This window comes from Chanodichthys erythropterus, chromosome 11, assembly GCF_024489055.1.
Source record: "Chanodichthys erythropterus isolate Z2021 chromosome 11, ASM2448905v1, whole genome shotgun sequence".
In the NCBI taxonomy this organism is placed as follows: Eukaryota; Metazoa; Chordata; class Actinopteri; order Cypriniformes; family Xenocyprididae; genus Chanodichthys; species Chanodichthys erythropterus.
The window spans coordinates 27,215,706-27,240,572 of record NC_090231.1 but is presented as its reverse complement, the minus strand read 5'-3'; the positions used below and the strand labels follow the sequence as shown (position 1 = coordinate 27,240,572).

The 24,867-nt window shown below is 35.7% G+C and overlaps 3 protein-coding genes across 9 annotated transcripts in view; all 3 read right to left on the bottom strand.

The window, feature by feature from the left end:
• Window positions 1-768: 768 nt before the first annotated feature.
• slc22a18 (solute carrier family 22 member 18) lies at window positions 769-9,280 on the bottom strand. The gene is made up of 11 exons (XM_067402190.1): window positions 8,632-9,280; window positions 8,192-8,433; window positions 7,372-7,469; window positions 7,005-7,150; window positions 6,785-6,917; window positions 5,962-6,071; window positions 5,749-5,859; window positions 5,337-5,437; window positions 5,114-5,215; window positions 4,857-4,977; window positions 769-1,442 (listed from the first exon to the last, which is right to left on the bottom strand). Exons 2-11 carry the CDS (start codon window positions 8,285-8,287, stop codon window positions 1,264-1,266), a joined length of 1,197 nt encoding a protein of 398 aa, XP_067258291.1. The 5' UTR covers window positions 8,288-8,433; window positions 8,632-9,280; the 3' UTR covers window positions 769-1,263.
• Window positions 9,281-10,351: 1,071 nt separating this feature from the next.
• On the bottom strand, window positions 10,352-13,336 carry LOC137031302 (serine/threonine-protein kinase pim-3). Of its 5 annotated transcripts, none has more exons than XR_010896517.1 (6): window positions 13,250-13,336; window positions 13,013-13,063; window positions 12,454-12,832; window positions 12,147-12,323; window positions 11,411-12,044; window positions 10,352-10,875 (listed from the first exon to the last, which is right to left on the bottom strand). XR_010896517.1 is itself a non-coding variant. In XM_067402192.1 (6 exons), exons 2-5 carry the CDS (start codon window positions 13,028-13,030, stop codon window positions 11,941-11,943), a joined length of 678 nt encoding a protein of 225 aa, XP_067258293.1. In that variant the 5' UTR covers window positions 13,031-13,063; window positions 13,250-13,336; the 3' UTR covers window positions 10,352-10,875; window positions 11,918-11,940. The 5 variants fall into 5 exon arrangements, 4 of the variants coding, with proteins under 4 accessions (XP_067258293.1, XP_067258294.1, XP_067258296.1 ...); XM_067402192.1 differs by having other exon boundaries at window positions 11,918-12,044; XM_067402193.1 differs by having other exon boundaries at window positions 10,352-11,867; window positions 11,956-12,044.
• A 1,686-nt stretch (window positions 13,337-15,022) lies between these two features.
• LOC137031299 (receptor-type tyrosine-protein phosphatase eta-like) overlaps window positions 15,023-24,867 on the bottom strand; it is a 30,188-nt gene continuing 20,343 nt past the window's right edge. For 2 of the 3 annotated variants that reach the window (XM_067402187.1, XM_067402189.1), the window contains 17 exons: window positions 24,581-24,847; window positions 23,543-23,797; window positions 23,001-23,273; window positions 22,777-22,920; window positions 21,569-21,764; window positions 21,245-21,357; window positions 20,775-20,856; window positions 19,416-19,463; window positions 19,297-19,305; window positions 18,901-18,988; window positions 18,507-18,597; window positions 18,351-18,424; window positions 18,147-18,281; window positions 17,847-17,963; window positions 17,379-17,539; window positions 17,122-17,257; window positions 15,023-16,198 (listed from right to left, as the gene is read on the bottom strand). In XM_067402187.1, the coding sequence (XP_067258288.1) occupies window positions 16,043-16,198; window positions 17,122-17,257; window positions 17,379-17,539; window positions 17,847-17,963; window positions 18,147-18,281; window positions 18,351-18,424; window positions 18,507-18,597; window positions 18,901-18,988; window positions 19,297-19,305; window positions 19,416-19,463; window positions 20,775-20,856; window positions 21,245-21,357; window positions 21,569-21,764; window positions 22,777-22,920; window positions 23,001-23,273; window positions 23,543-23,797; window positions 24,581-24,847 (2,345 nt within the window). In that variant the 3' untranslated portion in view covers window positions 15,023-16,042. The remainder of the gene's footprint in view (window positions 16,199-17,121; window positions 17,258-17,378; window positions 17,540-17,846; window positions 17,964-18,146; window positions 18,282-18,350; window positions 18,425-18,506; window positions 18,598-18,900; window positions 18,989-19,296; window positions 19,306-19,415; window positions 19,464-20,774; window positions 20,857-21,244; window positions 21,358-21,568; window positions 21,765-22,776; window positions 22,921-23,000; window positions 23,274-23,542; window positions 23,798-24,580; window positions 24,848-24,867) is intronic. The other variant, XM_067402188.1, reaches the window with a different exon arrangement.

The window sequence follows — 24,867 nt, the reverse complement described above, 5'->3', positions numbered from 1 at the left end:
GAAGCAGAACGAGAGGTCTTCATTCACTTTCATTATACTGAAAATAAAAAGATGCGACGAAATTAAGTGCAAGGTAACTCAGACTGTCAGTGCATTCTGCTTAAAGGGTATGTTCATGCAAAAATGACAATTATGTCATGAATTACTCACCCTCATGTCGTTCCAAACCCTTAAGACTTTGTTCATCTTCTGAACACAAATGAACATATTTTTAACGAAATCTGAGAGATATATGTCCCTTCATAGACAGCAATTTAACTGTCCAGAAACTACTAAATACATTGTTAAAATAGTCCACGTGACTGCAGTGGCTTAAACTTAATTTTATGAAGTGACTAGAATACTTTTTGAGAGCAAAAACAAAACAAAATAACGACTTTATTCAACAATATCTTCTCTTCTGTGTTATTCTCATACTTTGTTTACATCCAGCGCTTCCAGGTTCTACGTCAGAACGTGACTCGTTATTGGCCGGTTCCTGCGTCAGCATCACACGAATGCGTCCTGCTGTTCACGTGAACGAAGGTCTCACGGGCTTGAAATGACATGAGGGTGAGTAAATCATGACTGAATTGTTATTTTGGGGTGAACTAATCTTTTAACATCTGCCTATTATAGAACAATTTTGGAATATTATTTTTGGAAACTTGAACCCTGTAGTAATTTCAGAATCTGTATGCCAGCTGTGATGTGCACATAATCTGCAGCTGGATTGTTGTGAAGCTACACATGGAAAAGAGTGGACAGACAGAAAACTTTCTCAGAAACAGAGCTGAAAGACCAATCAAAGTGAATAGAACAGAGTTTTACTATTTGAGTAGTTTCAGATACAGTGACATTGAAGGTGATTATGGATTTTTGAAATTTGTCCTTTTACATGAGCTCTTCTGACTTTAACATCATTATAATGAATAATTACTGTATCAAGTCTTATACAACATAGATAAAACTAAACTGCATTGCTTTGTGCTGGCCTACAGTAAACATTTACAAACCAGCTTCTTTTCAACATACAAAACTTCATAAAAACAATCCTGAGCTAAAGAGGTGTGATTTGACAGTAACAAGCTATTTTGAATGTCTGTGGCATTCACAAAACTAAGATCAACTGGATTATTTATTGGGAGTAAATTCTTCCCCAGTGTGTGAGGAGGTAAGTTAAATGCCCATGGGTGTGTTGTAAACTGCCCTCTCTCACACAGTGTGGCCACAAACACCATACTCATAAACAACCCTTTTCATAATTTTTAGTTTAAGTTAAGTTTATGGTCTATGTGAGCGCCCTCCAGTGGCTAGCAGAAGGCTAAAGACAGCAGCATTGATGACACACTGGATGTATCCGAAGGATGGCACACCGTATGTCTCATAGAGGAATCCTCCGATAGTTGGGCCCACAGTTCGCAAAAGAGACTGCACCGAAGCACACAGACCCAGCATGGTTCCTAAATACAACACACAAACACCACACAAAGTGCTTGAATTTTGTTTCCTTTTGAACGATTAACTAGTTGGTGATTAATTATAACAGTAATATCCTGTTTTTTATAAAATATATTGTTAATATAAATGTGTAAATGTGTTAATATTAAAGGTGCAGTAAGGGATTTCTGAGAAACGCTGTTAAAAGTGGATTGGACCGAGTACCGCACACAAAATTCTCTTTCAAAGAAAGTCTGTTCACTGTTCACTATTTGCAACACCTCCGGTATTAACGTCTGGATGTGCACAGCTGAATCATCAGACTAGGTAGGCAAGCAAGGACAATAGCGAAAAATGGCAGATGGAGCAATAATAACATTTGTAAATTGTCTTTCTAAATGTTTCGTTAGCATGTTGCTAATGTACTGTTAAATGTGGTTAAAGTTACCATCGTTTCTTACTGTATTCACGGAGACAAGAGCCATCATTATTTTCATTTTTTAACACTTGCAGTCTGTATAATTCATAAACAACTGCATTCTTTATAAATCTCTCCAGCAGTGTGTAATGTTAACTTTAGCCTGTTAGCCACGGAGCATATAGCCTCAAACTCATTCAGAATCAAATGTAAACATCCAAATAAATACAATATTAACAGGAATCGATGCATTAATTTCGTAAATATACATTTTGAGGATTATATTAGCTGTGTGAACTTTGTTTATGCAATGTATTATAGTCGAGAGCTCGGGGGCGGGGAGCACGAGGATTTAAAGGGGAAGCATGCTTAATCGGCGCATATTTAATGATGCCCCAAAATAGGCAGTTAAAAAAAATAATTTAAAAAAAATCTATGGGGTATTTTGAGCTGAAACCTCAGAGACACATTGAGGGGACACCTTAGACTTATATTACATCTTGTGAAAAAACGTTCTAGGGCACCTTTAAATAACATATTTCAAATCAGCATCTAAATCTGACATCTGTCACATAAATATTTCTTAGGCCGTGTGTCCACCAAAGAGTTTTTAGCCTTTGCTGAAAACACCTAGCTGTGGGCTCTTGAGAGAGCTTCAGCAGGGAAGTGTTTTTTTTTTTTCAGTTGAAAAGTTTTAGGACCCACAATAATATTAGAAAATGGGCAGTCGTAATAATAAAAATTGGGCAGTTGTGGCCTTTTGTGGGTTTGATTCTCAATACCGGCAATAAATGACTAAGGTGCCCTTAAGCAAGTCACCTAAAGCTAGGCACACACTACAAGATATTCAGGGCGGTTTTGGACCGTTTTCTCCCCCCCTTCCGACAATCCTAGTTAAAGCACGGATTCTCTTGATGGTTCTAGAGATTATCTTATCAGATTTTCCTGTGGTGTGAGGTGTGTTAAAGGATTAGTTCACTTTCAAATGAAAATTACACAAAGATTTACTCACCCTCAAGCCATCCTAGGTGTATATGCCTTTGTTCTTTCTGATGAACACAGTCGGCGATATATTAATAAATATCCTGACGCATCCAAGGTTTATAATGGCAGTGAGCGATACCAACGAGTATGAAGCTAAAGAAACTGCATCCATCGACATCCATCCATCATAAACATATTCCACATGGCTCTGGGGGGTTAATAAAGGCCTTCTGAAGCGAATTGATGCATTTGTGTAAAAAAATCCATATTTAACAAGTTATCAAGTAAAATATCTAGCTTCCACCACTGCCTTCTGTATTCAAGTTACGAAAAAAATGGACCTGGCGTCACATCAGTTAAGCTTTTTCAATAAGTTGAATAAGGAAGGCGTAGGACATAGTGTAAGCGTTTTAAACTGCGACAGGCATTGCGCTTTCTTCCTAAGTTGAATACAGAAGGCGATCTAGTGGAAGCTAGATAAAGGTCTTTATTAACCCCCCGGAGCCATGTGGAGTACACGTTTATGATGGATATTTGTGGATGGAAGCACTTTCTTCAGCTCATACTCGTGGGTCCCATTCACTGCCATTATAAAGCTTGGATGTGTCAGGGTATTTATTACTATACACTATATTGCCAAAAGTATTGGGACACCCCTCAAAATCATTGAATTCAGGTGTTCCAATCACTTCCATGGCCACAGGTGTATAAAATCAAGCACCTAGGCATGCAGACTGCTTCTACAAACATTTGTGAAAGAATGGTCACTCTCAGGAGCTCAGTGAATTCAAGCGTGGCACCGTGATAGGCTGCCACCTGTGCAATAAGTCCATTCGTGAAATTTCCTCACTACTACGGTCAACTGTTAGTGGTATCATAACAAAGTGGAAGCAATTGGGAACAACAGGATTCACGTAAAATCACAGAGCGGGCTCAGCGCATGCCAAGTCGCCAACTTTCTGCAGAGTCAGTAGCTCCAAACTTCATGTGGCCTTCAGATTAGCTCAAGAACGCACTGTAGAGAGCTAAGTCTGGCCCGGTGCATGTGACATAATCAGGTGTGACTTTTTTTCCAGAAAATAAATTATAAAATTATGCTTTATTATTAAAAAGTGCATATTTACATATGGGGATATATGCCAATAAAACAATTAGCCTATATTATGTTCATTACTCCCACTCACACTGACTTTGGGTTTAATCACTGTTATAGGCTAATAATTATAAGGGGTCCTTTTCAAATGCGGAAGTGTGATAAAGTCACTGATCTAGGCTATATAAATTCTTTATTATAGATCAGATAAAGAAATATTTTGTACACGTCACATACAAAATATGTCGTTTTAACAAGAAAAATGTCATTTTAACAACATAGCATCTTGTTATTACGAGAAAAGATATAATTTTAACGACATAACATCTAATTATTACAACATAATTGAGTGGAAAAAATAATATATTTGTGCCAGCAATGCGCCACTGTATTGGAGAGACCCAAGCGGGAAGGCATGAAAATATACACCGAGGTTGTGTTGTTTTTGCTCCATACGTGAGTAACATTGGTTTTGCAGTTTCACAGAAACAAGATATGCTGTTGTTGTAATGTTAGCTAACAGGATAGTTTTGAGTGTCACCGTTTGTCTGGAGCTGGTGTGCTGCTGGCAACTAACAAAAAAAAAACTCTTGCTTGTATATACTCTTGTGTATAGTATGTTTATTTTTTTCTTCTTTCTTGTCATTTGTACACCATTTTCACAAAGCTTTTTTTATTGCTTTGCTTCAGCTATGGTAAAGAGACATCCACTTTTGCATTGCATGTCTATGCATTTTGAGAGCAGAGCAATGAAGGGAGGGGTGTTCAACAGTGTTTCTCAGAAATTTCTTACTAAACCTTTACTAAAATAATTATTATTCTTATTAAAAAAATTACAAAAAAAACTATTCTGTCATTTTCAAATGTATTGCAATTATGAAAACGTTGAGTGTATTTATGTGTACTTTTGCACAAGGGCATCTAGTTGAGTGCGTAGATTACCTGTGTCAGAGGGAGACACGCTCTTGGTCAACATGCTATCTGTGATGACATTGAAGACACTTAGAGAAAACATCATCGGTATCACGATTAAACAAAACTGAAACACATTGGTCATCATAGCCTGAAAAACACACAAAACACATATATTAAACATAAACACTTAAAAGGAGATCGACATATCACAAATTGTTCCATAGTTACTAAAAATAAAAAATAAAAAAGGGAACTGGATGGATGATTTTGCAAAATCAGTTTACCTGTGCAAGGCCCACTACACTGCTTATCCCAACAGACAGCAGTAGTAAAGAGTACTCTGTAAATCTAGATGTAAGACGCCCAATTACAGCACCTTGGATCACCTTTAACAGTAAGAGACCAGTGTCACTTATTATCAAAGAAAACCACCTCAGCACAGCAGTGCTTTAATCCAAAATTATTTATATGGCATATGATTGAGTTGAAGCGTGCATGTGCTTATACCATTTGAACTATGCCAAAGTAAGCCATCAGATAGCCATTCTGCTCTGCCTTCAGTTGGAAGAAGTTCATGGCAATGATGGAGAACATTACTTGAAATATACCTGAAGCACAAAAGAAATAGAAATATATAAAACACAAGAAAATGATGGATCTCTGCATTGTGACATACATTGATCAAAACAGATTATCAAAAAAGAAAAGAAAAAACTATAGGGACTTCGTTCTATCCATCGGTGGTTGCTTGGATGGAAGAAGATCTGAATGCAAGCTTGCAGTAGATTGCAAGAAAGAACACAGGGCATAAGTGGACTAAATGATTGGAGAAGATGATGAATTTTCATTTCATGCAAGTTTCCACTGTGTTTCAATAAGTTTAAAGTCACAAACAGGAACAGTTACTATATGTGTTCACCTGATGGCAATCCAGACATAATCTTCACAGTAAATGTCTTTGCAACTCCTGGAAACTTCATCAGTCGTGTGATCTCCCCCAGATTAAACACAGACTTTGATGATCCCTTCTCTAAACACAGACAAAAGATTTTTACAGTTGCAAAAGCATACAGTAAAGAGTATTTCTTCTGTGTATAAGTGAGTCTTGTGTGTTTGTCTGTTTATATCATACTGTCACTCTCTGGCACGGTGTGTATTTTGGTCTGTTTAGGGATGAAGTTCAACACCAACAGCAAAGAAACAAAACTCCCGATAGCCGCAAAAGATGCTGCAAACTTTTCCCTGCAAAACACACAAAAAAACATAATCGTTGGTATTTAAATTGTGTTGTACTGATGCCTTTATCTTATCTTTATGTAATAGAAAACATAATTAGATTTTCTTAGAATTTTCCAAAGTACAAATGGTAATGTTTTGTACTAGGACAAAAAGCACACCGAGTATCAGGGAGAGCTTACATATTAACAAAAAACGTCATTTGAGAAGGTATGCTGAATTTTAAGAGATGTTGGCTAGCATATATATATTTGATATACTACTTGATTTTTAAAAAATAAATTAATGTTTATTCAGCAACAATGCATAAAATTGGTCAAAAGTGACAGCACATATATTTTTTCAAATAAATAAAATAAACTTTCCATACATCAAAGAATCCTAAGAAAATGTATCACAGTTTCATAAAAAAGAAGCACAACTGTTTCCAGCATTGATAATGATTATAAAGGTCTTTTGAGTTTCTTTATCAAATCAGCACATGAGAATGATATCTAAAGCATCATGTGACACCGAAGACATGTGTAATGGCTGCTGAACACAGGAATAAATTACATTTTAAAATATATTAAAATACAGTTCTTCAAAATTCTCATTGTATTTTTGATTAAAAAAAATGCAGCAATGGAAAGCATAGGAGACTTCTTTCAATCCCTTTAAAAAAATTTGACCGACCCCAAACTTTATAATGGTAGTGTAGGTGGTGTAGTGTGTCTTACCCAAAGCGTGTGCTGAGTGTCCCACCCAGTGTTGATCCTGCGATCATGCCAATGCCAAAGCAGAGGCCAAGTTTCCCAAGAGCATCTGCTCGCTTCTCATTCTCTGACAGATCTGCTACCACCATTTGAGCGCCTACACACAGATACAAATGTAATCATGTACCTGTTTACAGTGTGTGTTTGAGTTACATGTGTGTGTAAGAGTGCATGAGCATGTTACCTGGCAATCCATGCATGAAAACAGCAGGTAGTTTGTGCACGAAAAGCATAAAAGTGCTGTCTGCCACGGTCAACAGTAGGAAATAAACCACTGACGCCAAGCAAGACACAGAGAGAGCTGTGCGTGCTCCAAACACATCTGCAAACCTGAGAACAGACACAACAGACATGACACACATCACATCCAAGTATGCAAATAAAAGAAATCACTACTGTATACAATAAACTATAGTAACTATATTCCTATAACTAAAGATAGACGTTAAATAATGAGATATTTTCATTAAGCACACATAATTACAAACATATATTTATCAACACCATATACTACCATATATACAACACACACAGATCTGATTTTGTCTTACCTTCCATAAATAGGGCCTCCAAGCAGCTGAATAACTCCAACAGTGGTCTGAAGATACCCGAACCAAATAGTGTCGAACCCAAGCCTTTTCGCCAAATACTGTTTCACACAGAAGACAAAACTAAACATGCAATGCAACTCATCTGTTATAACTCCTTTCTTTCTGTCTGAATAGCTGAAAGAGCCTGGATTAGACTAGAATAGGCCAAACATCATGGCCAGCTTTAATCCGCTATACAGCATTTACATTCAGTAATTTAGCAGCAGCTTTTATCCAAAGCACCTAAAGAAATTAAGAATATCATAAGGACGTAATGCAGGTGAATAATAAATAAGAAAAAAATATATAATACATATTATATAAATTATATTAAAAAATAATCATATATATTATGCTATATGTACAAATATGCACAGCCAATATAAAAAAATGTATTTATAATTTAACATTGTTGTAGTACTTAAAAAAAATAATGTATTCAATTCAAAAAGGTATCAATACAAACTCCATTTTAATAAATCTCAATTAATATAAATTAATAATAAATAATAATAATAATAATAATATTACTTACATATTAAATGCCTATATATATATATATATATATATATATATATATATATAGGCATTTAATATGTAAGTGTAAAAACAATTAGTTCACATGATTTAACACAAGTCTTAAATTTGAGTTAACTGGAATGTCATATAAACATCACTAACGTTAAATGAAAGAACACAGATTGCAGATATACATTCCAGAGTTCAGCTAAAGATTGACTCAAAGTGGTTTCGTTTAACATGATTCTGAATGAAGACGAACCGGTGTTATGGAGAACTGGAGGAAGAGCCAGGTGATGTCCAGAGCTGCAATGAGGTAGGTGGCATAAATCACTTTCTGTTTCGCTGCAGGATCCATCGTCCAAATCAGATCTCAGCTCTAGGTTTGTATACCCCGACAGTTCTCCTTCCACTCGATCTCCTCCTCAAACTGGTCAAATAAGAGCATCTGCTCCAGCGTATCTGAGTCTCTGACGACTTTACTTTGTAACGTTACAAATCCCACTGCAGAACAAGTGACAAAGCATAACTGAATGTGAGGGAAAGGTTAAACCCTGGGAGCTGAACTTCGACCAGTCTTCGGATTCTCAACAGGTTAAAGGCAATTTTAGTTTCGCTCACTACGGTACCAAAAGGGGAGTTCATGCGGGTTAAAAAATGTTATTTATATAAACATAATAAACAATACATATAAATACTTACAATAATTTATACAAATCTGCAGGCTTTTCATCTCCGCACAAGACCAACATATGCCTATTTATTTTGGCTACCTCAGGAGCCTGTGTTTAAAGTGACCGACTACAAAGGCTGTAACAATTAACAAGTAACCGGATTTAGGCTAGTTATGAAAAATAAAAGAGTAAAATGTATAGAGATGTATGAAGTGCCAAAAAAACATCATTAATACAAAGTCCTCGCCATTTTGTTGTGGATAACGTCGAGGAAATTCCTCCTCCTCTCTGTGTCGTGAACACTGGAGGCGTGACTAGATAAGCCGTCAACAAACCTACAACATTTGTGACCATGCCGTCACCAGACGGGAATTACAGATAAACTGACATCAGAGAGTCAGACCGAGAATTGTTGAACAACCCGAATTGTTCAAAATGCAAAATGTAACCTTTTCTCTTGTTGTCACAGAAAAGTAAAATCTGCCACAATAAAAGCTCAATAGGCACACATATAATTTTTCTAATTTACGTTGCAGCACACTATTAATATATTTCTGTCTTTTAGAGATCATTATTATTATAGCCTAGTCAGTTTGGTTTACACCAGTGTGAATGAAATGAGACACTATCACAACTAAAACAGTTCATTCATATGATTCATATGGTCAATGAAAGGGGGTCAGAGCTCTTAATTTTGCTCTTGAAGTTCACCAGATTTATGCATTCAACTTTAAAATGTGCAATATTTTCTTCCGGTGGAGCACGTGCCCATGTTCCCAGACCCCAGGGTCTGAGGTCCACCAACTATACAAAACCTTTTAGAAAGTAACACTGATTCCTCAAAGGCAAAATAAAATAGGGTTATTTTAATTTCATACCATAAACCCAAATTAATCTCACCAGGACATGTTTAGTGCCCTTTGATCGAGGAAAGTGAGATTTAGTAGAAATTCTACCAAATGCATAAATGTAAATGATGCAGTCCATCTTAAAACCTGTTCCTCCTTGAGCTTCTTTTTATTAAATATACTTTAAATACATCCACTCTGGCGTTCAAATGTTTGGCATCAGTAATATTTTTAATGTTTTAAAAAGAAGTCTCTTCTGCTCACCAAGGCTGCATTTATTTGAAAAAAGAAAAAAAGATTATTATCAGTGTTGAAAACAGTTTTCAGGATTATTTGATGAATAGAAAGTTCAAAAGAACAGCATTTATCTGAAATTGAAAGCTTTTGTAAAATTAAAATTGAAAAAAAGTGAAAATTTTGTGAAAATGAAATTGAAAGCTTTTACATTATACACTACCGTTCAAAAGTTTGGGGTGAGTAAGATTTTTATTTTATTTTATTTTTTTTGGAAAGAAATTAACGAAATTAGTACTTTTATTCAGCATGAATGCATTAAATTGATCAAAAGTGACAGTAAAGACATTTATAATGTTGCAAAATATTCTATTTCAAATAAATACTTTAATAAAAAATAAATTCTTTTGAACTTTCAACCTTGATAATAATAATAAATATTTCTTGAGCATCAAATCAGTATATTAGAATGATTTCTGAAGGATCATGTGACCCTGAAGACTGAGTAATGATGCTGAAAATCCAGCGTTGCATCACAGGATTAAATTGCATTTTAAGTGAAAAGTGAAAGTGAAATGTGAAGGCCAAATATGGTAACCTATACTCAGAATTAGTCTTCTGCATTTAGCCCATCCAAGTTACTGCACCACGTTGTCCACCAAAATATGTCTTTGCATTTATTTGGAATGTATTTACTAACTTTGATTCATTAGTTAGAATTCAATGTTAAGTTTGATCAATGTCAATATAGTTCAATATTTGGACATTTCCCAGGCTCTAAAAAGTGTGTAATGTCAACCTTGTTATCTGTTAAAACTAGTTTTGTTGAATTAAAAAAGAATCCACATATATTAACTGTAAACCATATGTATCAACTTTTTTATTTTTCAACATTTATAGCAGTTAAAGTTCATTATAAAAACAATTACAATGAGCAGCTCTCTCTAATGTCAAATGATATATGATAATGCTTTACTTCATATTAAATGTCATATCTGAAATCAAATCTGAAAATCTGGTATTGAAACGTTTTTTTAAACTAATGTATGTTTTTCTTACAGCAAATGTGTAGCGTTTTCAGTTTTTGCTGCATCGTGTGTGTAATGTATATGTATATTGTATGTGATTTATTAGGAAGTTGTACTTTACCTGACTCTTTCTCATTCTTCGGGCATGAAAGCTTTCTTCTCCTGTGAAAACAAGAACCATCGTTACATATATTGGGTTATTCCAGACCTCCGGTAAAACATTTTAAGTGATATGATATTGGTCTGCAATACCAGTACCAGAATGATATTTTCATTTAATACCAGTAATGAAAGTGAGTAGTAAAAAAATTTGATATAAAAATAAAAAACAACTCAAACTTTTGTCTTTTCTTTTGTGTCATACTACATATTAAGAACAAATTAATAATTATTAATAATATTTTGCATCATTGTTTTTCACTGAATTTCACTGAAATATGAAACAAACAAAACATTTAATGCCACAGTTTATTTTTGAATGTGTGGTGATGTTTCCTTCTGGAGTTCTTATAGTCATTCTGGGGCAGAAACAGGAAACTCTGGGGCATCTACGACAAACTACTGCTCTGGAACTGAGCAGCTCTGGGTCACGACAGAAACCCAAGCTCCCTGTCATCCATGAAGCCTCTGTGGCAGCAGTGAGCGTGAGGTCTGTGGAACATCTGTGTATTTCTGTGGAGGGAGCAGCAACAGGTACCTCTGGAGCATTCAGGGACCTCTAGGACCTTGTCAACTGACCGACTGGAGTTGCCAAGACAAGAAGCTCTGGGACCATCTGGGGTGTCTGTGAGCTCTAGGACCTGGTGGACCGTGACAGGACACTCTGGGGAGCACTGGGACTGGAGCAGGAGCAAGATGGAAATGCAGTGCGGAGGTCTTGGGCACTGGGGTGTGCATGATACAGAGCAAAATAATCAAAGAAAAACAAAGTGGCAAACAAACTAGCTATTTTCACATCCCTAGGCAGCAATACCGCAAGACGCAAATACTGCTGCCACAAGCCCTGGCGCCAGACGCTACCAAGGCTTGCCAGCCTCGCAAGACGCAAATGACTTGAAAGATGGAGAGGCCACTCGTGTCGGCCCGCCAGACGCTAAGCCGACTACAGAAGAGCACTTCCTGGGTGCTCTTGCCTTCATGACCTATGGGATGATCTAAACAAAAAACAAACAAAATCAGGGTTATTGTCTAACATCATACTTACATATACTTTTTACAAAATCTTTTTTAAAGGTTAGGAACCATAAACCAGTCATGGAGAAGGAGCCTGTCAAGATGAATCCTCTCCTCAGGCTCAGGATGCAGACAAGCATTAATCAAATGGCTGCATTCTATGTGGAAAGACAGGAGAGATGTTTGACTTAAACTTGATTACCTTAAACTTCTTTTACACCTGCTCTTTTAAATCATATATTTGAAGCAGTACAACTCACCTTTTGTCAAGCTCGGCAGATACCACAGCCAGTCCTTGAGCTTGTCCTGGTCGCTCTGGTCTAGGAAATATCCACACACCATTGAGTATAAAAGTACCCCCAGTGAAAACACGGTTGCTTGTCGCCCGTAGTACTTGCCCGTCTTGAAATATTCGGGGGGGCAGTACTGCAATGTGCCTGGAGGAAATAGATTTGTAAGTCTGAATTACTACCACTGTGTCATGTTCAATCATCAGCCTGTTTAGGATATGACATGACGTAACTCGTCACTACAGTTTAAGTCCCAAACAACTGCTATAATACATACCACTAAAGGTGTGGTAAGCCGTTTCATACAGCAGGTCAGCGCAGCCGAAATCAATTAGCGTCACGTCCAGTGTATCAGTGTTCACTAATATGTTCTCCTCTTTTATGTCTCTGTGGAAAACACCTCGGCTGCAGCAGCTGTTTGCAGCTTCAACCACCTGCCGCATCACATGGCGTGCAATCGCTTCATTGAAGATGCCCCCACAGCTTTGCAAAAAGTCAAAGAGATTGACGCAGGGCGAGGGCCGCTGCAGGACCATGATATAATGGTTGGGGAGGTCCTGCCACTCCAGCAATTTAATGATGTGGGGTGTACTGGGGCCCTTGTTAGCAAGGACTGTCAGTCTGATTTCCAGGGGAAGGGGTTTGGGATGATCAGGCTAGAAGAAAGACAATTATTCATGATGGTTAGATGGAGGTGGTTTCCTAAATCAGGTTTTAAGCCAGTCTTGGACAAATGGTTGTCAATTTTTTTCTAGTGAAAAATAAGTTGAAGTCTATAATTAACATTGATATACAATTGAATATAAACATCAACATAGAAAACGCAGTGTACTTACAATGTTAATATATTCCATGGCTTCTGGTTTTCGGGCAAGTTTCAGAGCAACCTGATCAACAAAACAAAGAAATTACATGTCATATGATATCACTCAAGTCATTAATACTCAACAGACATCTTATACTATTATGGGTTTCTCCAAATAATTTTAATTTACACACACACACACACACACATTACATTTATCACACACACATATATATATATATATATATACACACATATATAAACATACCGGAAGGTTGTCCGTGAACCGAACTCCGGCATAAACGGCACCAAATCCTCCTTCCCCTAGTTTATTGCCAATGTTGTACTTTGAGCAGATCTCTATTAAAAGAGATATAGGCTAACTGTAGTTGAGATCCAATTTAAAGCAGTTGCAGAAGTTTCTGCAGTGTTACATACTATTTTCAGTCTAAACAATATAATTAAATAATAACAATAATATATAAATAAATATATAAATAATATTATACAAGTAGTCTCAATGGTGACTCTATGGAATATTTGTACTTCAAAAAAATCTATGTAACTTAACGTAGCTCTAAAAAAATTAATCTGTATCAAGTAGCCATAAAAATGTGTGTATGTTTTGGGTTATAACAAACTCACCCTCGATGCTCATGCTCACGTCATCGTCCTGCTGATCTGTTTGAGGGGACTCAATCTCACCTTCAGACAGAATAACTGGACTGTCTTGGACACGAGGTTGAAGGAGCTCCTGCATCTTCTGCTCCTCAGAAGATTTGAGGGTGTCAAGACTGCTGCTAGGAGGCTCCTGATGATCACAGTCCTCTATAGTACATGTGATGTGCTCTAGAGAAATATGATCTGAATAGAGGAATTTAATTAAGATTAAAGTGTGAATAAATTGGAAAAAGTTCAACAAAATACAAAATTAGTATTGTAAACGAACCCAAAACAGAAAGACTTCAATACTGTATCAAAACATTACAGAGACAATAAGAAGATTAAAGCATAAACTATGCTAATATTATTTATTCATTTATTTAAATGATTATTAATTGTTCTAAAGTTCTCCTAAGGTGTATTGATGAAGTGATTCTTTGGTGTACAGAGCTCCAATATACTAAAAGGTGATGTGATTTACCATCAGTTGAGCTCTTAGAAGGTCCCGCCTCAGCCTCTTGCTCCTGATTCTCGCTCTGCTCCACGTTTTCACCCCGAGCTTTCCCACGCTTTCCAGCTCTGGGCCGAGAGAAATGAAAGCAGAACAGTCTCCTCCAAAACCTCCTTTTCTTCCTCACCCTCTTCTCCTCTCTCTCCTCCCTTCCTCCTCCATCTACCTCAGCAATACTAGCGCGCCTCTCCTCAAGCTGAGGAGGATTTGGCGCGTTGGCGGTGGTTTGCAGTGGTGCACGTGGATGTGAATTGTACACACACTCGCTACCTGTCGCTTTCTTCGCACGAGAAACTCGCTGACCCATGATAACAAAAATACAATGTTCGCTAATTCTCTCCAAACTACCTACAAAAGTCATATCAGAACTTTCACTCCTTTATATGAAAAACAGTCACTGAACTCTTCGAACTCATTGTGATGTCATAGGCGCTCGAGCGGAGCAACATCAAATCTAATGTCTAATGTTATTTATCATTTCATTCTTATCTAATGTTACAATTACTTGAAAATAAGATAATTACACAAAAAGACCATCCTCAATAGTTAGAAAAAGAAATGTATGGATAAATAAGAAAATAAATACTAAATATTTACATTATACATTAATATTATTAGTGTATTTAATGTTATGTATAATAATCTTCTTCATTTAATAAAATAGAATATCATGCATACTACTTGTGAATGTGTAGCTATAAATAAAATGTTCATATACTTGCACTGCATACAACTTATATTGATTTAAAACATAACAAGACTGAATTATTTGATGAAAAACACACTCTCTCTCTCTCTCACACACACACACACACACATATACACATACACACACAAATCACCACAAAAGTGTGAAATAAAGTGCAGCTTTTTTTAATCCTATATATAATACAGAGTTCATCTGTATGGTTCTTTGCCGTGACCAGCAGAGTATCAATAAACAATAATTTAAAAAATATATTGCAGAATATTAAAACCACACAAGAAAAAAAGTCCCTGGAACAACAACACTTTGTGAAAAAATAGTTTGAAAGTTCAGTTTGAACACAATATATTATTTACAAATATAACAATTTAAGTGCATTAACATGGTACAGAGTCACACTCTGTTAAAACCTTTTCATAATAAATTGTTAGTAGGCACATACAAAACTGACCTGATTCTAAAAAAAAAAAAAAAAAAAAAAAAAAATAAACAGACAGGTCAGCATGTATCAAAGACATCGCTACTACTTATTGCTAACTTGTTATCCTTATGGTCCATTTAAGCTCAACTTTAGACCTGTGAAATCCAGAAATCATAGATATATTGAAGCCACAGACCTATGAACTGCATCCTGGCACAACATCATACAGATACAACCTACAGCATCCCTCAATGGATGAAGTCACTGCACACTGTCAATCATTTACCAGCCTACTCACTCATATTGCTATGTTAAATCATAGAAGAGGTGTTTTGAAAAGCCATCTTGTCTTCACTACTGCTGCAGTGAAGTAGAAATGTAATGTTACTGCATTACATTATGATGAAGTTCTGTGACGTTTTCACATTTACATTCTATATTTCTATTCATGTTCATCTTCATTTCACCTGTCGCCTTGTCAGAGGAAATGCCATATTTATGATGCCATATTACATCACTGAAACATTATCAACTTTATTCTATGAAGACTCTTACAAAAAAATCCCTGCAGCTACATTTCTGTATTTGATAAAATTTTTAAAAATATTTCAGCATACTTAATATATACCTTTATAAACAAACTTCTTAATAAATATATATATATATATCTCCTCTTTAAATAAAACTCAATTTAAAAATGAAACTAAAGAGAAAAAAAGTTTCATTCACAGCAGTGCAGCGAACTGTTCAAGGTAGACGGTCAGGCCTTATGGTAGCCATTTTTGGGTTTTTTCAAGGGCTCAAAGTTCTCATAAATAGAGAGTGCAGCTGTGTTCTGGTAGATCAAATCTACATTGTTTCCAGTCCGAGACTTGATGATGTCCATGGCGCACTGGTTAAGAAACACATACTGATCCTGCAGAAGTAGAGAAAGAAAAGGCCTGCACTGTTAGAACATAAGATCCCGATTATGGTTTAACAAAACATAGTTATTGAAATTCTAATAATTTTGAAAATATATCCACTCTATTTTTCAGTGCAGAGGTACGCTATTTTCTGTGATAATAATAAATTAAAATAATATGATAACAAGTAACAGTTTGCAATATCAATCAGCATAATGGACAGTTTACAGTGTACAGCCAAAATAACTGGGAAAGACCGGAAGTCGAGACACACTTAAAAGGATAGATCACACAAAAATGAAAATTCTGTCATTAATTCCTCACTCTCATGTCATTCCAAACCCGTAAGACTTTCGTTCATCTTCAGAACACAAATAAAGATCTTTTTGATGAAATCTGACAGCATTCTGTCCCTCCATAGACTGCCTTCTCAACTTGAACTTTGACGCTTCAAAAAGTTCAAAAACAGATGGTAAAACTATTGTGCTGTGTAACCATGTGTTACGCAGCACGTTTGAGCTTCCAGAAGAGGTTTGATTTCATGCGTCAGGTTCGTTTGAGCTTCTGCGTATGTTCACTGATCAATGATTATATGTGAATAAAAGCCTATATTAAATCTGTTCATCATAAAAAGCGATCATGTCTCCTCAGACAATTTGGACTAGCCCGCTCAATTCATATGGATTCATTGTACGATCTCTTTATGAACTTTTTGAAGCAAAGTTCAAGTTGTGAAGGCAGTCTATGGAGGGACAGAATGCTGTCAGATTTCATCAAAAAGATCTTCATTTGTGTTCCGAAGATTAACTTTTATTTTAATTTTTGGGTGAACTAACCTTTTAAGTTACAAAGACTACACCCGTGCTATTACGTTAAGAATAAGGTGGATAAAAGAACACACAATCAGCACAGAGAGATGTATTAATGAATGTACCTCTGTTTGTACCATCAGTGGTCTGTGCATGCGTAAATTGTGGATGATCCCATATACATCCACTAAACCATCCCGCTCGATCTGAAAGATTAACCGATCGATGGCGATGAAGGTTCCCGTCCGGCCCACACCGGCACTGTATTATGAAAACAAAAAGTGTGCAGAAAATTATACTTTGTCTTTGTGGGAGTATAATAATAAAACAGTGTTGAGTAGATATGTTTGTATATTCGAGAGCTCAGGAACTGTTCAAGTACCTGCAGTGCACAAGAGTAGGTGAATGTCTTGAGTACTGGTCCATGTGTTCTCGCACCAGGTGTCTGAAGTTGATGAGAAGCTCGGTGGTCTCAGGAACTCCATGGTCTGGCCATGCGGTGAAATGGAAGTGACGAACTGATCGAGTCTCTGCTGTTTTCACCTGTCATGACAGGAATCATTTATCCCGAAACATTAACACAGTACTTTACGCTAAATGATGATAAAGCATATTGTTACAAGACATAACATTAATATATTACAAACATAGTACCAATTAAGATTCCTAGAATCTGTGATGTACTTTGTTCAAATGTATGATAATTTTTCATCATAAATATGTTATGCATACATACACAAAGTATAGGCACCAAAGCAGTATAAAAAATTTAAACACTGAAAAAACTGTTTTTGTGGTCATTTAGAGTTACAGAATCATGGGTCTATGTCTAATATTAATATAGACTTACATTTTTCACTTCAAAGTCACGTAAAGTCCAGTCCTCCAATGGGATCTCAGAAGTAGTCGTCACTGTCAGATTGTTAAAATGATTTATATCTGCTGGCCAGTATTCCTCACATTTGACCTGAGAGGAACATTATGGCAACATATTTAGACGATAATCTGAATGAGGAATTGAACTTTGAATATGTAGTGGTCAAGCGATTTAGGTGCTGGTAAAGACATGTATGCTAATCTGACAATAAAATTGAATGAAACATGAAGAATGAAGATCACAGATAAAGTGAAGCATGAATGTATACTGTACCCGTCCCTGCTCGTTGCATTTGGTGAGCATGACAATAGTCTGCACATTTTTCTCCCAGATCAGTCTCCAGAAGTCATTGACAGTGCAGGGCAGTGGCCCTTGGGCTGCGATAAACTCCTTCTTCGATGCGTAACCCTGGAAAAATCACACAGTTAGTGTGACAATTATGTGAAAAGCTAAATATTTTTTTGGCGTTTTTCCTACCGGCATGTAGCTGGCATTGATGTAGTCATCAAATGGGCTGCCGAGCACAGAGAGCTTGACACGAGATGAATCGTCTGTTGAGAAGACATGAACCATTATAAATATGTCCAGAACAAACTAGATGTGAACTTGGTGTTGTAAAACACAGGTTCTTACATGGCAGCACATTGTTATAACGATTCTTGGCTTTGTTTTCAGGGGCCAGAGCAACAGTCTTCGGCTGATTTGTCCCAACCGGCCTTAGATCCTACAAACACACACACAAACATTTATTTAATCCAACATTTATTTTCTGTGCCATTTGATTTTACTATATTTACACAAATAACTAAACATCTGTAATAAAGCATTTGATTCTGAATGAAGAGGAACACAACATGGTCAAATCAAACCAATCAGACATTGCTACTACAGTTTTTGGACCAAACATAATGGTGATGTAATGGTGGTATGGAAATGTAGTTGCAATACTTGCAATGCCAGTCAATCATTATTTATTATTATAGTTGATCAGGTGTAAATCTACAAAGAAACCAAAGAAATAAATCACCTCAAATTCTTCAGCAAATCCACAGAAGGAATCAGCCCTTTGCCTCCTGTAGTAAGCCTCATAATCCTCCACCTTTATTGGATCACTCCTGTGACACCATTGAATAAAATGTGATAGAAAATGTGCATTTAAACTATACAAAACCCCACAGAACGCTGTATTTAAACAGCATAATGCAGTATATTATGATATGCCAATACAATAATACATGAACATAAGATCTTTTTTCTGTAAGGTTTATGTTCAAGTTTGGGAAATCACCATTGCTATTATGAGACTTTTTACATTCTTTCCCATTAAAAAAAACAAAAACAGACATGACATGACATTATTCAGTGAAATCTTGAATATATGCACAAATAAAATAAGAGTGAACAAATATGTATGATTACTTACACTTTGTTTCTGCAAGAAAACAAACAAACAAACAAACAAACAAAAAATATTAAAAGGCTGTTTTCTATTGTTTGTTTCCAGTGTTTGTTAAGTTGTTTTGAGGAGAGCAGTATACTGACCTTAAAGAGTGGATAGGAACAATAATAGAATCATCTTTTCTTTGCTTCCTGTGATCATGAGAGCATAAATGCCAAAGTTTACACACCAAAGTTTATCCAGTTTAAAGGCCCGTTCACACCAAGAACGCTAACTATAAAGATAACTAACTAGGGGCTGTTTTATTTTAAACAGAGCATACTGGCTCTTTTTTAAATAAAACAGACAGTGTGCCAACGTTGTAGGCTAGGGGGTAGTTTTGCGCAGCTGCAAAGTAAATTAATATTTATGAGATAAACTGATATTTCACGTGTAGATTAATTTATTTCTACACAGAATTAAGCCCTGACTCTGCACCAGTACGATTTGTGTCAAGCCATTCACTAGTCTGATTATTTGATGAGAAAGAGATGAAATGTAGAATAAACGCGTTAAGAATCGTACAGCTGTAGAGCGAGGGACTTTTATTCTGTTGAGCGGAACTGATGAACAACTGATGACGACATGGTTTGATTTCTGGTTGACCACATGTACAGATCGAATATTCAAGCCGATTACTCGTTTCCAACATCCAAACGAAAAAAATTGATAATCAAGCCAATTTTTTAGTTTTTTAGTTTTCTTTTTAAAAATTAAAAACGAAAAAAAAAGTGCAGTTCTCTTGTTTTTCTGGTTTCAATGTTAAATCAAAAAACGATTTGGTTGGCTGTCAGTGTTTTATCGTTCAACAGTTGGAAAAAAAAAAATCATTGTGAAAGTGATCCTGATGATATCGTTTCTCTATATCAGTGGTCTCAAACTCAATTCCTGGAGGGCCACAGCTCTGCACAGTTTTGCTCCAACCCTGATAAAACACAACTGATTCAGCTAATCGGGTCTTCAGGATTACTAGAAACCAGAGATTGAGGGTCTGTATCGCTTACCATTGGAGAAAAGAAACTTAATCACATGCGGCACCTCTCAGGTCACAACATTCCCTTGTCTGCCTTCTCTTAAAAAAATATAATCTACATATAGTTCCCAACGAAAGTATCGTTTAGTGTAAAACATGCTGAAGATTAGCAAACAGGCTGTCCATTAATTAAATGATTAGCTATTTCCCCACAAAAGCTGTTTAATTAGCATAGTGAAGCCTATCATCCATTGACATCCATTCAAAACATGGCCTCTTGTCTCCTTCCCCATTTAAATTCTTTTGTATTTAGAACAATTTTTAGAATTATATCTTTATCGTTATAGATATAGTTATCGTTCTTAGTGTGAACGGGCCTTAAGTCATATTAAATTCTCTAAATCTATCATCTCCAACACACAATCCAAATCAAACCATTAAAACACTCTAAACATCAAAAATTATGAATGAGATGTATAAAATGTCTTACCGTCTACAAACCACAACCCAGATGATGATTACAACAAAAACAGCAGCAACACAGCTTCCTGCAGCTGCTCCTAGAATTACCACTGAAGGATGGAGAAAGACTTATCAGTTCAGTCAAGTCAAGAACAATAAAAAAGTATGGAATTGTTGATCAAACTTTATATAATTTATATACATTCCAAAGCTTTTCAACTGTGGCTCTAGAGTTTCAGATGGAAAGACTATCCAAATGATGGACCAAATCCATTAATTATACTGGATAATTAACAAATCATTCGGGAGCACATTCATTGGTATGGTTATTGTGTTACCAAGTCAATTAAAAAAACAAAACTAAAAAAGAAATAAGAATGAGAATGTGCTTGTCATTTACACACATCAAAAAAAATTTCATGTGACATTAGCAGGGATGTGTTACTGAAAAATGTATTAAGTGCTTTAAATATTGAGAGAAAGTCTCCCAGTGGTTACCTGGGTTCTGTGGCAGAGTGATGGGACTAAAGTCAGATATGGAGTAGTATGAATTAGACACATCCACTAAACTGTTATTTATCTCCAGATGAGTGAAAGTGACGATAGCAAAACTGCAACAAAATCAAACACATGACAACATAATGCAGAAGACATAATAACTTTGTGTGATTAAACACAGTATTCCAGAATATGGAGACAGCATTATGAAGCATTAGTAGTTCAGTTTAGTTTAGCGATGGAAATATCAATAACACTGTTATGATGGGTTTAATGTACGCAGCACTGAAGTTATTGCAAAGTATAGGAAGTGTATTGATTTACTTGTAACTGCCTTTGGATAGTTCTCCATTTTTGTAACTATTCCACATAGTTTCATCTCCAATTATGATTGTTTGGCCCTGCACACTTCTAGACCCTGTTGTGTTTTTGACAGCAGCCAGGAATGTGTTGCACTGCTCTGCTTTCCAGTCCTCATAGGTGTTCAACAGGCATTGATCCATCTTAGTCCCTCTGCAATCTGCAGAAGGCAAAACTCATATTTAGTGCACCAAAGACACTATGATTACAATCAAACTCTTCTTTTTAAATACATGTATTGCGAAAGCTGTTTTTAACTTTCATTTCCTTTTTTACTCCCCCATATTGTATGATATTATATGATATATTATATATTGACAAGCATATCATACATCAAAAAAAGAATAGTAATAGAGCAATAAAAAGAAAAATTAAGATCAAACACATTTTGATAAAATATAATAAACTGATAAGCACTACCGTTCAAAAGTTGTTTTTAAAGAAATTGAAACTTTTATTCAATAAGGATGCAAAAGTGACAGTAAATATATTTATAATGTTACAAAAGATCAATTTTAAATAATCGCTGTTCTTTTGAACTTTCTATTCATCAAAGAATCCAGAAGAAAAAAAAATTATACAAAAATATAAATTTATTTGATAATAAAAAATGTTTCTTAAGCAGCAAATAATCATATTATAAAGATATCTGAAGGATCATGTCACTATCTACTGTTTGCCTGACCTGACGAAGACCTCTTTGGTCGAAACGTTGTCTTTTTATTAAATTCTGAGAGCAGCAATGGCAGTGTGCAGTTCTTTTTTGGTTTATTTTACACTGAAGATTATGACAATGCTAAAAATTCAGCTTTGACATCATAGGAATAAATCATTTTAAAAACGTATTAAAATAGTAAACGATTATTTTAAATTGTAATTATAATTCTTCTTATTATTATTCACAATATTACTGTGTATACTCTAGTTTGATCAAATAAATGCAGCCTTGGCGAGCATAAAAGACTCCATTCAAAAACATTTTAAAAATCCTACTGAGCCCAAACTTTTGAACCGTTGCGTAAATTAGTATTTTTTTTATTACCTGATAATTAAAGACAATTAAAGACAATAATATAGCAGTAAAATGTTACACATACAAAAGATAAACTATAAATGAATTTTAGAGAATTACAAAAGAAGACACATAAAAGTCTCAGGTTTATTAGACATACCATCTGTGCCGGAGGAGACAAGCACACCATAATGGATCACAGGACCATTTGTGTCTTTAAAGATGTCTTGAGCAAGACTCACAGTAAACTTGTTGTACTGTATATCAGTTACACTCACTGCGGTCATATTAGGTGTAACAGGTTCTACAAACACAGGAAAACAAGAAATATGTGATGTGCACCCACATAAAAACAAAATATGAAACAGATATAACTCTCCTTACTTGTGAAACCGGTCCTGCAGGAGATCTCCTTCACTGTGCTTTGCTTCCCACAGCCTTGAGTCCAGAGCTTGGCATCGTACAGAGTGTTGTACTTTAGTCCATAGAAGTTATAGTTTAGATTGGTGGTTTGATTTTTCTCTAACTCTTCTGAAGAGTGAAACAGCTTGATTTCAAATGTCTGGGTGTCACCAGGAGGACGGCTCCATGAGAGGCTGAGCATTGGTACGGTTAAATTAGGTCCCGTACAGGTCACCTCGTTCACTGGTGCTGCATCTGAACACAGCAAAACACACCAAAGACAATATTACTTTCCCTTTAATGAATCAAGACATTCAGAACCATTTCTAATGACCTTGACCAGACTAAGGAGTTTCTTGATTACTTATTTTAAATCATTTTTAAAGTAGAAGCTAAAAAAAAAAAAAAATTACACATACAGCACAAGAGAACTTAATGCTGAATTCTGCAAATTTCATAGAGTCTAAGTTCTTAAGAAAAGTATATATACAAAATATAACAGCTTATAGTGTGTTTGTACTAACCTGTACATGATTGCAGCCACACAGCATCTCCTTCTGTGTTGTCAGAAGTGCTGCTCTGCACACTGATGTTATAGAGCGTTGAAGGCAACAGTACGGCAATCATCACGCTATTATTTAAGCTGGTCATGTTGCTCTTTACCTTGCCACTGTACAGCCTCACTATATATTTCGGAACACCTTCCACTCTTGTCCAAACTAAAGAGATGGCATGTGTTGTTGTGGAATGAACTTGTAGGTTTTGGACAGGATCAGGCTCTGAAAACAGATGCAGACGGAAGGATGAGGACTTGAGGAGATTTCAATGCACATATTCATGGTAGTTTTATGAAAATCTTAAAGGCACAGTTAACCCCAAATTTGTCAATATTTACTCACCCTCAAATTATTTCAAGCCTGATTGAATGTCTTTCTTATGTGGAACATAGAAGGTGACTTTTATTTATTTATTTAATATTTTTAAATATGTAATTTATTGCTGTGATGGCAAATCTGTAATTTCAGCAGCCATTACTCCAGTCATCAGTGTCACATGACCCTTCAGAAATCACTGATGGTAACACTTTACAATAAGGTTCATTTGTTAACATTAGTTATTGTATTAACTGATATGAACTAACCATGTGCAATACATTTGTTATAGTATTTATTCATCTTTAATAAAAATACTGTTGTTCATCGTTTGTTCATGTTATTTCACAGTGCATAATTAATGTTAACAAATGCAACATTTGATTTTAATCATGTATTAGTAAATGTTTCAATTAATAGTAACTGAGATTGATAAATGCCTTAGAAATATTGTTATTCTTAGTTCAAGTTAATTAATTTAGTTAACTAATGTAAGCTTATTGTCTAGTGTTACCACATTTTTAATTATTATGACAAATATTGAAAACGATTGTGCCTGCTGCAAAAGAACAGCATTTATTTGAAATGGAAATCTTTAACTCTTTAATCTTTAATCACACTTTTGATCATTTTAATGTGACCTTGCTGAATGTTGTGGAATTACTTTTAAGAAAAACTTATTGAACTTACTGGTGGTTACATGATGTGTGACAGAATCACTCTGGAAACCCATTGGCCCTACAGTAGTCACAGAAACATTATAGGATGTTCCAGATCGCAAGCCGTCCACAAGGAAAGTGTTATTAGAAGTGAGATATAGGCCGGTGTTATAGCTGGACCAGTAGGCCAGGCTGTAGTTGAAGCTGCCAGCTGTCATGTTCTGAGCTTCAGCCCATTGAAACCACACTGAATGATTGCTCTTTAACACATCCTTAATCTCTCCTGGTCTGTTTGGATCTGCAACATACACAATCATA

Excerpts from the sequence above, each read along its gene's own strand:
- LOC137031302 (XM_067402191.1), bottom strand. Across the intron at positions 12,324-12,453 it reads GGCTTACCACACCTTTAGTG|GCACATTGCAGTACTGCCCC; the intron begins GTATGTATTATA and ends TATTTCCTCCAG. Across the intron at positions 12,045-12,146 it reads TCTGCCGAGCTTGACAAAAG|AATGCAGCCATTTGATTAAT; the intron begins GTGAGTTGTACT and ends CTTTCCACATAG.
- slc22a18 (XM_067402190.1), bottom strand. The coding sequence starts at position 8,287 with ATGGATCCTGCAGCGAAACAGAAAGTGATTTATGCCACCTACCTCATT. Across the intron at positions 7,151-7,371 it reads GGAGGCCCTATTTATGGAAG|GTTTGCAGATGTGTTTGGAG; the intron begins GTAAGACAAAAT and ends GTCTGTTCTCAG. Across the intron at positions 1,443-4,856 it reads CGTGTCTCCCTCTGACACAG|GAACCATGCTGGGTCTGTGT; the intron begins GTAATCTACGCA and ends TGTTGTATTTAG.